This window comes from Antrostomus carolinensis, unplaced genomic scaffold (assembly GCF_000700745.2).
Source record: "Antrostomus carolinensis isolate BGI_N321 unplaced genomic scaffold, ASM70074v2 scaffold22638, whole genome shotgun sequence".
Taxonomy (NCBI): domain Eukaryota; kingdom Metazoa; phylum Chordata; class Aves; order Caprimulgiformes; family Caprimulgidae; genus Antrostomus; species Antrostomus carolinensis.
The window spans coordinates 17,798-30,438 of record NW_010335353.1 but is presented as its reverse complement, the minus strand read 5'-3'; the positions used below and the strand labels follow the sequence as shown (position 1 = coordinate 30,438).

Below are 12,641 nucleotides of genomic sequence, written 5' to 3'. Positions count from 1 at the left end.
ACACTTCTAGGCCCATTACTCATGCAGATAGGAATCTTTTAATTACATCTGTTCAAACTGTGACAATAAAGGCAGCAGCTTTTAAGTTTTAACAGGTTTGCCTTAAAAGACTTATCAACCACTTGCAGTCTTGGAGCAAATTTGACAGTAGACGTGCCTGATGGTTTATTTTTATGACCACAAGCATTTAATGAGATAGGATCCTGTAATCCTCTGTAAAATTTAATTTGTACTAAATGATTGCACCAAGCTTCAAGATTTATTTCCACATACTCACTTTAGTGATGGTCTTTAAAATAGCAAGTCGATCTTCAGGTGGTGGCAAACCCACATAGAGTGTTTTATCCAGTCTACCAGGACGCAGGATAGCTGGGTCAATGATATCTTAGGGAGGGGGAAAAAAAAGAAAAAGAAAGAAAAAATCATCCACCTTAGGAAAGTGTTCACATGAGAAAGGATATATGCATACTTGAACCAAGATTCAAAGAAGCATTTGTGCCATGATGTGAAGCTCTGAGCATTAAAATAGCTGATTAAAATAGTTTTGTCTCTGTCAAGTAGGAGCCTCTATTACCCAATACAGTTACGCTGCATCTGCTCAAAGATGGCTCATAAATACCAGTTTAATCTCTTTATAAATGAAGGCAACTCTAGCTTTGGCAATACAGTATGAGAACACTTTTACTGTCATACCTAGCACGATCAAGTGAGGAATTCCACATTAATTCATAACAAGTTAGTTCTATTAGAAGGAACTCTACCCGTATTAACCATTGCAGATCTGCTTGAGAGGCACAGTGATAAATTAAGAATAACAAGTACACAGGGCCCATCATAAGCACCCATATGTAAAATTAATTTTACTGGTCATTTGCATTTCTACTACATATTAATCTTCTGAATAGTAAACTAGGAAAGCCATGAAAACACAAAACAGAGCTGCAAAGTATAGAATTTGTTTCACAAGAAGAACTAGAAACTCAAAACTTTATTATGTGTGGAGAAGTAAGAAACAAAAAATCATCAACAAATGTTTCCAGAAAACCATTCAAATCAAATTATTAGAAATGTCTATCAGCCTTTTAGCACCACAGGCTTCAGTACTGAACTTCCACAAACAGCAAGTCAGGATATAAATACTGGGGACTGTTGGTATAACAAGAGATATAAACAGGGCATATAACCATGGAAAGGCCTCAATTCCTGTCCATATTTCAGCACAAACTGTCTGGATGTTTCCAAATGCTTCTCAATGCCCCACTTCCCCATCTCCCAAGAACACTGATGGTATTGCTCGCTCTGTTTCACCAAGGGATTTTACTGAGTCACCAGCCCTGGAGGTATTTAAAAGACCGGTAGATGTGGCACTTATGGACATGGTTTAGTGGTGGACTTGGCAGTGTTAGGTTAATGGTTGGACTCAATCATCTTAGAAGGTTTTTTTTTTTTCAAACCTAAATGAGTCTATGATATCCTACATACTACAGTACTGTGAACAAGAAAGTCACAAAGCACATGCAGAAGATAAAAGGAAACTGTACTTTTAGTATAACGGAGTTCTCAATTTGAAGTCTGTAAGTTACACAGATGTGTTAAGCAGCTATTACAAGAACCTCATCTAAAAGTAACAGTTGAAAGTTACACCTAAGTCTTAAGCTGGAAACTATCAAGGACTCCAAATGAAGCTGTCAACAGCCTTACAATCACTACATTCTCTTGACAAAATGTAGCTAACATGCATTCATGTACACTAAATGTGAAGAACTGGGAAAAGTTAAGCTGTTAATCCTTACTATACAGACGTTTAAAAGAAAAAAGAAAAATGAAACAAAAAAACCCCCAAACCACCACCCAAACCCCAAAACAGGAGCATGGAAGCACAGCTATCCCTTTTTTGCAAATGAAATAAGTTTGCTTAACTCTTATCAACACTCCAACTCCCTGATCCTACCACAACATAATCTTGATTCGCTTTTTAACGATGTGCACAGTTCTGTTCAAGTTACTCTCTCACCTGTACTAAAAGGACAAAAGTAGAACGGGATGCATACATTAAAAATTGCTTCACTATCTTTTTCTTGGACAAAAGCAATTTCTCCCTCCAAGATACAGCAGTCACAGCCAGAAGCATCTATGTAGGCAAAAATCAGCCAATGTGAATGCAATGAGAATGGTGAGAAAAAAGGAAGGACTTTATGTATTAATTTATCCAGACCAGAGGAAACAAGGGTTAAACAGAATCCCTGCCATGGCAGCCCCAGATAAAAACATCTTTCTTATACATCTGTGCACAGTGCTATATGATACTTTATCTTGCTGTCGGCACAAGTGCACTTTCCTGGTTTTGTGTCTCTGTGGACCGAAGTCTTGCTGCATTATTAAGATGAGATGACAAATACTCTCAATAGAGACTGCATTACAACACCACTTGATAACTTCCCCATTCTAAAGTTCAAAAGCTCTTTAAAAACATTAAGCTTGATATGGAAAATACTGTTTCCATTTTGCATGCTGAGAACATGGCACTTGCCATGCTATTTGTCCAACGATACAGAGTTAGCGATACGGTCTAAAGATGCATTCATCCATTTGCACGTAAATTATAACACTGCCCACATTCAAAGAGCTACCACAGCTTATACTCCCTCAATAAGCTGCAGTAATGGTGGTTTACAATGAGAAGACCATATTAAAGTTTAAAACACAGATCTACACTCCCCCCCTCCTTATCAGTCAATTAACTTCACTCTGCTGGTTCATACCTGGGCCTGAAGTTCTTGAAAATTTAAGTCACATAACACAGAAAATTAGTATTTACTCATTGGTCAAACTCACTCATTAGATGCACTTCATATCTGTTTAAATAATTTAGTAATACTCCCCCCTTTTAGGAATTTCAAAGCATTCCATCCTGATAAATCATAAGGTTCTCTTCATATTTATTTCAAAACTTATCTAAACAGAACAGAGTCAACTAATTTTAGATACATTTAACATTTTAACGAAATTAAGGCAGTTATCACAGATACCTCTTTCAAAGCCTATTATTCTCTCTCAAGTTTGAAAGTGAAACAAGGAAATGTGGTAACACACAGCACTTTTTTCCAAGCAGTTGTCTCACAGGGATAATACACTTCTATTAAGAGAAATGTCTAGTTAATCATTCCCTCTCGGTTTTCTGACGTAGTCAATGGCCTTGAGTATGTCTTTAGAAGGCAGTAGTACCATTTTCCAAAAAATCTGGCAAAATTATGTAAAATGGAAATAAGAATACATCTATCCCTTGCTTTGCCTTTAAAAGGTTAAAACAGGCAGAATTATGTAATATTCAGAGAATTATGTAATATTTCAGTTTGCTACACTGCTCTCCAAACTGCTGCAAAATTTTCTCTTCATTAAATTCTATTGGAAGTATCTTTGCAAGAATCCCTATAATGTGACATTCTATTGCCATATAATAAAATGTTAGTCTCACATTCATTTCCAGTTGATTATTCATGTCTTATCTCAACTGTACAATAAAGTTTACAAAAATTCAGTGCACACCAGCAACAATGACTATTTTGCTGAGTCTATCAAAGTTCTCCTATACTCACTGCAGCTTTTGAAATTATATTTGAAGTATACAAGATCTAAGTCCTCACATTCGTGATGTTCTTGAACGTAGGCTCAGAAGCTCTAAAAGGTCCTCTGAGACTCCAGATGAACACTGCAATTAACAACTTTACTCCTACACAACAAATGAACTCCACTAAAGTTATTGTGAAAGATACATAACATTCAAGGGCTGGTGAAATGCAGAAATATAACTTGTGTGAATTAGAACTATCACGTAAGAAATCGTTCGATGCCTCAAATATTAGGTGTTTTTCTTAGATCTTATCTTGCCTTTAATTCAGCAACATGTATAAACAGGTATAAACATAACAAACAAAAAACCCAAACCAAAACTGTAGCTATTGTCAGACACTGCAGATTATTTCTTTACTGGGTTTCAAAACATGTGGTTCAGGTGAGTAGCTCTAGAAAACTAATATAAACTTGCTAAAGAAAAACAGAACTCACTGAAAGACGACCATGCTCTAAGATAACAGCAGAAGGGGAATTTTGCAAGAATTCATTTTAAAAAGCTAGAGAAAGAGACCATAAATAAAAGCAAAGACGTCATCACAATTTATGTCAAGCTTAAATCACTATCAGTTTGTTGTGTTTCGACAATTTCTTGTCTGTTTCCACAGGTTACATACAGTTCCTTAGATTTCATGGTAAGTGCTCCTGATGCTTTTTCCTCAGCATTTCTCTAAAGACTTTATAAATGTTCAAAGCCTGGGGAAGTAAGAACAGAGCAGAAAGCAGCAGTATTCAATACTGAAACTCATACTAGTAACTAGAAAATTGTGGAAAATTACAGACCTTAGTTAACAGTAGTGCTTGATGGCTTTGCTAAGTATTTAGGGAAGGAAGTAGACTGAAAAAGAATATAATTATTCTGACCCATGATGTTTCTAACAGGACATGACATTTCTGCCTCTTTTTTTTTTTCCTCTCTCTCTTTTTAATGACATGGAGTGCTTTAAAAGTTTAATTCTCTTCAGACAAAGTTTGACATTGGTTCTGCATTTAGGTGGAAAAAGATTCGAGTTGGGAATACTGCATCCCTGCTAATTTAGCAGTAGTCAAGAAAGATCTATAAAGGACTTTCAAAGTCATTTAGTAAGTGCAAAAAACATTCAAACATCCTGCTTTTAAGGACAGATCAAACACTTATTTCAGCTCCAACAGAATAAGAATTACCACTTGCAGACTGTATATGATAAACAAAGGAACCAATCTATTGTGCCTGCCCTTTGGCAAAACAGGAATTAGAGTGTTCCAAGTCTTTAAAGGCTATTATGAAAAAATAACTTGGCAGTCTTCAGCCAGGGGGTATATGAAACACCACCATTTCACAATAATACCTTGTCACAGGCACTAACACCTCACTGGAACAGCTGTGCCAGGAACACACCTTGATGCCAAAACTAGTTGAGCCACTGCTATCCTCCCGCTGGTACTATTATTCTTTATAACAATCATATTTTTATGAGAGCAGACTCTTTTGGCACGATGCTCCTGAGACTGCACTGCTGCCAACATACACTAACAGTCATGAACAGTAACAGCAACCGACTATAAGAGCTACCTACTATGCATGCAACCACTCTGAAAAAGAAGCATCTTGAAAAGCCATGTTCTTTCCCATTAAGTTATGCTACCATAGATGAAAAAAATACAAGTTCTCACACTTCACAATACTGGCCCAGTGGAAGATTTCAGAAAGCTCTGCTGGGACACATGTATTATTTAGATTTACATTACACAACCTCCCAGCACCTCTCTTCAATATAACTACAACAGAAAAATCTTTCACACAAATGTCAGAAGCAAAAGAGCTTTTCAGGCACCACAGCTTTTGTTGTTTGCAGGGATCATTTAAATATACTTGCCAGTACAAGCTGTGGTTCTCCCACGGGTCTTTGCTTGGACATTTTGTTCTTAGGGCAGTAAGAGTGCTTTACCAGCACAGACTTCACTGTTCCCTACCTGCAGTGTGATCCTATTAAATACCCAGACCATAACAGCAAAATTTAATTTTGTGAATGCTGCCTCTTCCTAAGCCCTGTAACTGGTGAATAAACTACACAGGAGAAAAATCAGTTTCCCCAATTTAACCACAACTTTAGTAAAAGTTGTTCTAATAAAAGCTGCATCAGTTGCAAACTGTATTTCTTCATACTGACAGATGCAGATATCACAGCAAAAGTTTGTAGCCTAAACCTATCCAAAGCGTTATTCGTACACACACCTTCTGAAGCAAGAGATCCATCCTATCCAAACTGCACAGATAATTGCTTCCTCTAGTAAAAGTTGGATGTGCCAAGCTTTCCTGTTCAGAAAAAAATATTTTCTCATGTTGGCAAAACAATTCCTTTATCAAGATACAATTCATTTCCATTTACAGAATTTGCAGATACATTTATACCCTTAAATTTGATTATTATATTTGTTATCCCTGCCTTTGCGTTTCCTTTAAATTTGGCATTTTTACCCCAAATTCACTTTTACCTTAATGTCACTGGCTAGTAAATCACCACTGAGTTCATGCCTTACAAATTTCCCAGCTTCCCTTAAATATTAATTCAACCCTCATTACTCAGGAAAGTTTTGTCATTTTAACTACTCCAATATAGTAAAATAGTTTCATAGAATTTCATAGATTCCATCGAATGGTTTGGAGTGGAAGGGACCTTAAAGATCATCTAGTTCCAACCCCCCTGCCATCAGCAGGGACACCTTCCACTAGATCGGGTTGCTCAAAGCCTCATCCAGCCTGGCCTTCAACACTTCCAGGGAGGGGGCATCCACAACTTCCTTGGGTAACCTGTTCCAGTGTCTGACATCTACCACTGCAGCTGAATAAGGCAAAATAAAAATCCCCAAACCATTACAGAGGTATTTATACCAACATAATGGTAAAACTGCATCCAGTATAAAGCTTATAAAGGGATGGATTAACGATTGCACAGATGTCTATTTCATATATGCATGAAAATGAGACCCCCTAAGCAAGTACTGAATCAGTGTAAATCTAAACCCAGCAAAGCTGGGAATTAGGACAAACCTGCCACACACAAGTGTTCATATCCTGAAATTGACAACTGGGCAACATTTACTCTGAACTGGTCCTTGTAGAGCTACTAAACAACTTGCACTCAGCTGCCTCTGGGAGAGGAATTATTAGCTCAGAACAGTGCCACGTACACACACTGGCCCTAAAAGTATTTGCCCCATTGACACCTGTGGCACACCTGAGGTGGCACTGCACGAAATCAAGCTGGATGTTTCCTCAGCTCCAAAAGCGTTGGAATTCACACCCCAAGCCACCAGTCAGAGATAACAATGAGGCTACTGTCATCAGCAATTAGACAATGCCCTAACAAACAAGGCTGCTTGATATAAATATTTGCACTAGCATAACTAACTCAGCGAGAGATCGCTTTCCTAAGGCAACGTGGTAACACCAGTACTAACAACCTTGGTATGTCCAACTGTATCTATATATAGATTCTCTATATATAGATTCTCTTTTCTACATTGGATCAGATAGGTCAGAATCATCAAACTTGTGCCAGGAAAACTTACCACTTTAAATCAAAGAATTTCTACAAGCAGAGAGAGATTTAAGCATCTACTGCTCATACTTCACCATGTAAAAGGCTTGATAGTCTGTCATGGTGCAAATAATTCAAGAGATAGTAAAATTTTCCTCAAAATCTTTGAATCTTTTGGCCACTGGAAAAAACCAAAACCACCTCATAGTTGCCTATTTTAGGTTATTTCAGGTCAAATTTTCCTTAGTCTATAGGACTCAAACAATCCCTCAAGTATTTTAATTTTCTCATCTTCCAATTTATATCCAAAGTAGCTATGCTACTATTTTCCCTGTTAAGTCATTCCTCATCAGAATTCTGCATCTTGTCCTTACTTAATACATGCTGATATGAAACAACTAACTGTGTCTTGTCATTACCAGTAACTAGCCAAGTATGTGCTCTAGGTGCAAATGTTCTTTCTAAAATTCTGGTAGCTACACCAGGTATGCTTTCACATGTATTTAACTTCAGCTGCAATATTCAGAAAAAATGCTCATGACCAAGGAAATGCTCCATCTTCATGCATATGTTTCTCTCTATAGTGACCACAAATTCCTTTACTTCTAACTCTCAGCATCTAGGTAGAGTTCAAATTCAAGAAGAGTCAAGTTTCTTGTTATGCATAAAACACAAACACTTCTCCATATTACAAAAAAAAAAAAAAAAAAAAAGGGCAGAAAGTTGGTTGTAAAACACATGATGTTTGTGAAGCAGATGTCAGTGTTTAGCCTGTTAACTAAGAAGGTGCTGCAGGAAATGCAAAAGCTAACAAAAACTGAAGAGCCAGCAAGGGAGCAATATCAAAATGTCAGTATCAAAGCTTGACAGCACATGAGGGAACAGCACAGTAACTTCAGGCTGAGGGAACTGAGTTCAGAACATGAAGGCCAGGAAGAAAAAAAATAACCAAATGGAAAAATAATTTAACATGAGACAGATGCTTCAAGGCAAGAAAAAAAACAAACCCACAAACAAAAAAAAAAAGGCAGAGACCCATAAGGTTTCTTTGGATAGAAAATCAATGCAAGCAGCAAAAATATATGTATAATTTATATTTTAGCTCTCTTTTGTTCTTTTATGTTCCAAGGAAATAATCCAAAGTCCAGTGAAGTCAAAGGTCTTTCAAATCATTTAACAGCAATGGCATCAGGAGCTAATTTAAGAAACATTTTACAGAGGTTGCTTCATCTCACACTGTCACAAGAATGTGGAACAGATTAACTGATCAGAAAAGGTTTGGATTTGAGGAGACACTATAATTTTAAGTACAGAACAAGATTACAGAATTCAAATGTGTAAGAACACGTGATTTCATGAGAAGAGAACCAAGGATGTCTGATTTCTCTTGTTTATAATTTTTGGCTCCTTACCTGGCCTGTTTGTGGCAGCCATAATGAAAACCTGCTGACGATTCTCCAGACCATCCATCTCTGTGAGTAACTGGTTAACTACTCGGACACTGGCTCCTGACTTTAAAAGGAGAAATTTGTCAACAAAATTGAGGACACAGTGGGAATGTGAATATTTCAAAGTAAAAGAAACAAAGAACTACTAGCTCTCTTCCCTGAAATACTACCCAAAGAAAAAGTTTCTTTTTCACACTTTCAATGTAGCTGCATTCTGGATTTCTACTATCATATTCTTAGCATGTTTCCACCTCAAATTCATGCTACCTATATGCCTGCAGCACACTTTAACATGTGGCAAACCTTTTATTTCTCATTAAAAATGAAGGACTTGCTTAAAGAAGTATATACAGATATTTATGCTAATCATTCTCAAATCCAGCTCAACAAGAACACCCAAAACTTCTCCATACTCAGGTTTGGGGTAACTTCATGGGTGGAATAGCTCTGAAATCTAATGCATTCCACTGACGTTCCTGCCTCAAATACCTTCATAACCCAGTTCACATTATTCAAATCAATACATACTTCATGCAAGTCTTACAGTTGCATGCAGGTATCAGGACTTGGCCATAAATTAAATGTGATAGTAAACTGCACTCCATCTTTTCCTATGGCTCTACACAGCCAAGGTGGTGGATATACACACATTCTCTGGATATTATTTTCTATATATACACAGACACTAAAAAAAGCATTAAGCTTTATAAAACTTGACCAACATATTTTTCCTTAAATATGAGAAAGCCTATCAGCTTGTTTTTCTTGGGAGATACTGAACATAGTTCTCTTCCAGGTACTTCTGTTGTCAGCACAATGCCACAAAAGCTGCAAGTGAGATAATTTATTTCTGGAGATATTTTAAGAGGGACTCACTTCACGGTCAGACCTCCGAGGGCACAAAGCATCAACTTCATCAAAAAATATAACACAAGGGGCTGAATTCCTTGCACGCTGGAATACCTGACGTACAGCACGTTCACTTTCACCCACATACTAAAACAAATAACAAATCACAACAAAATAATGTAAGACACAGATTTTTGTGGAAGGAAAAAAAAAAAACTGTTTTAAACACTATTTGAGGTGCTTTGCAAGGGACAAGTGCAACCTGCTAAGTAGTTGTCCTGGTTTCACTAGGATAGAGTTAACTTTCTTCTCAGTAGCTAGAATAGCTGTGTTTTGGTTTCAGTATGGGATTTGTTATGAGAAGAATGGTGATAAGGTACTAGGTGATAAGGTGATAATGTTTTAGTTGCTGCTAGACATCCAAGGTCACTGTGTTTTTTGCTACTTTGCAAATACAAAGGACTGGGACCGGGGAAAGCATAAGAATTAGCAAAACCCAAAATTGGCATTTGGATAAGCCAATGAGATATTCCATATCATATCATATCATGTCATGTTCAGTATATTAATCAGGGTTGACCAGAAAGTGGGGATATTCTCTCGGGGATTGCTCACGCTCACTCTTCTGGGATTGCACTTTTGGTTTCAGGACTGTTTCTGCTCTGGGATCACTGGCTGGCACAGGCTGGGCATCAGTCAGCAGGGGGAGAGCAACTGCACTGTGCATCACTCATTTGCATATTCTGTTATCATTATTATTCAATTTCAATTAGTAAATTGTTTTTATCTCAACTCACAAGTTTTCTTACTTTTACCCTTCTGTTTCTCTCCCCTGTTCCCTGGGGGGGGACAGCAAGAGAGCAACTGTGTTTGGCTGTAAGCCCAAGAAGTGAAACCACCCCACTAGTTTACTTCTGGTAACAGGCTGTTACCTCTTCTGTTTCCTTACTGATCAAGATTTACAGGGGAACTAGTTGTCACTAGCGCACTTCGGACATTTCGCAGTGCATTCAGAGTTCAACAGAATTCCTACTTTCTGGGGAATAAATCTAACTTGCCATCATTCTGCTGATGAGAATTAACAAATACCATCTTCACTAAGGACCCTGTTTGTTCTTCAACTGCTCATAAACAAACCCAGTGAACAATTTGAACACAGTGAACAACTTAAGTTCATACAGTCGTTGCCTGAAGACAGGGAGGTTGGCGGTAGGGATCTGAAGAGTAAGATAGAATTTCACTTTCAGTGGCAAATTGCAGGGTTTGGGGGTTGCAAATTTGTAAATTCAAACACTTTATTTTTTCCAAACAAAATACATTTTGATAGATTTTATGTCTTAACACAGCCTCTGACTCACAGTCAGACATTTTCTCTTTACTCCACAAGGAAGCAAGGCTCCCTATTAACTTCGAGTTACACTTCCTGCTTGTATCAAGTGCATATAAAAAAAGTTTGGGAAAAGAAGAATCAAATCTGATATTTTGGTTTTAGCTTCTGCATTATTGATAAACAGGTGAGTGATTTCTGAGATGTGGGCTGCAGCTGCCTTGCTCAGCTCAACACATTCTTTTACTCTAAAATGGACCAAAGTTATATCACAACACTTTTAAGTCCAGTGCTTCAAACACTCAGGCTGCAGCACTTTTATCTGTTAGTATTTAAAATCTTTAAAAATCACTTTGCTTTCCAAGGTTTCAAACTTCCACTAAGGAGCTAAAATGACCAGCAAAACACATTACTGAACTCAAAAACTGAAAATTTTATTTTGCTTAGTGAAAGCTGCTGATTTCCAGTTACTGATCACCAATTGTCCTCACCATATACCTGATTTTTGTTCTTTTTCCTCATCTACATAAAAGCAATGATGCACATAGCTGGTCATTTAGAAATCCTACTTCAGTCAAGAAGGCTCCATCTGCCAGGTAATTTAAACCAAGATAAATACTTCAACTACCCAGACAGCTTTTTCCTTTTCACATGAACAACTTCACTGCTAAAAACTTTAAGCAGAGGTTAAATGAGGCAACTTCAGTTGCACCAGTATCAGTTGTGTAATTATTAGGAATTTTGCTTGCCCCACGCTTTGGATAAGAATTCCATAAACAATAAAAGCAGAGTGATTAGTACATACCATATTTAGCAGTTCAGGACCTTTCACAGATATGAAGTTCAGTCCAGACTCATTTGCCACAGCCTATCAAAAAGGGAAAGACAGATGTATACATAAACCACACATTTTTCATGTTTTCTTTGGTTCTGTCCATGAAGCAATAAACAAATTTAAGGGAAGCAACATAGTTATCAACTGTTTGTAAAATACAGAAAACAGTACAAATATATGCAATGAAGAGTGGCAGTGGGGTGGGGAATTTAGCAAGGTGTTTTCTCTCTTTAGTATGTCAGTGCTCCAGATTCACAGCCCACCCCACTCCCCCATATTAACTGAAGAAGACTCAATAATTAGTGGGAGTTGGAGAGATATTCAACTGCATAAGAGCATTTGAAGACAAAGATGAGCAACAATCTGTAAACTTGCATGATTATTTGCATTTACATGGGGAGGCCGTAAGAACTGAAATGCTTGAGAAGAAGGAAAACAAAAGTATTTCCAGTAAGGTAAATATAATAAATACATAAATATAAATGAGTGTAAACTACTCCCAAATATATAATTTAGTTACAGTGAAATATTCCACAGAAGTGGTTATCTAATAGCGTTTTTTCCCCCATCTCTTGTACTTTCTTCTTGAACCACTTCATTCCTTCAAGTTTTGCAGTAATTCCCTCTCAATTCAAGCAAAACTGTAACTTCATGACAAGAAAAACAAATAACTTTAGCATACAGGCCCAAACTTAATTTTCTGATGAGAAGTGGTGCAAAAGCCCAACTTCTGGCAGTATCACCCAGTCTCAGTCATTCCTACAAAAACTTCCATTCAAGAAGGTTCTCCAGTATTTTTAAACGTGTTTAGAAAATGTATTACCTTAGCTAAGAGTGTTTTGCCACATCCAGGAGGCCCTGCAAGCAGGACACCAGCTGGAGTAGTCAGGCCCAGGGCTTTAAATTGCTCTGGGTTGCGCACAGGTGCCTATAAAAGAAATTTTCATAGTTATCTGTGACAAAAAACTAAGATGAAACTTTTAATTTCAGTTACAGTTGGATGAAAGATAATTCACAAGCAAGTTCTTTAT

At 37.3% G+C, this 12,641-nt stretch overlaps 1 protein-coding gene across 1 annotated transcript in view; it reads right to left on the bottom strand.

Moving 5' to 3' along the window:
* Window positions 1–277: 277 nt before the first annotated feature.
* The window catches only part of NVL (nuclear VCP like), a gene marked incomplete at both ends in the record, with an annotated part of 28,673 nt that continues 16,309 nt past the window's right edge, over window positions 278–12,641 (bottom strand). The window contains 5 exons of the mRNA XM_010174522.2: window positions 278–384; window positions 8,564–8,663; window positions 9,476–9,595; window positions 11,581–11,643; window positions 12,434–12,538. Of these exons, the coding sequence (XP_010172824.2) occupies window positions 278–384; window positions 8,564–8,663; window positions 9,476–9,595; window positions 11,581–11,643; window positions 12,434–12,538 (495 nt within the window). The remainder of the gene's footprint in view (window positions 385–8,563; window positions 8,664–9,475; window positions 9,596–11,580; window positions 11,644–12,433; window positions 12,539–12,641) is intronic.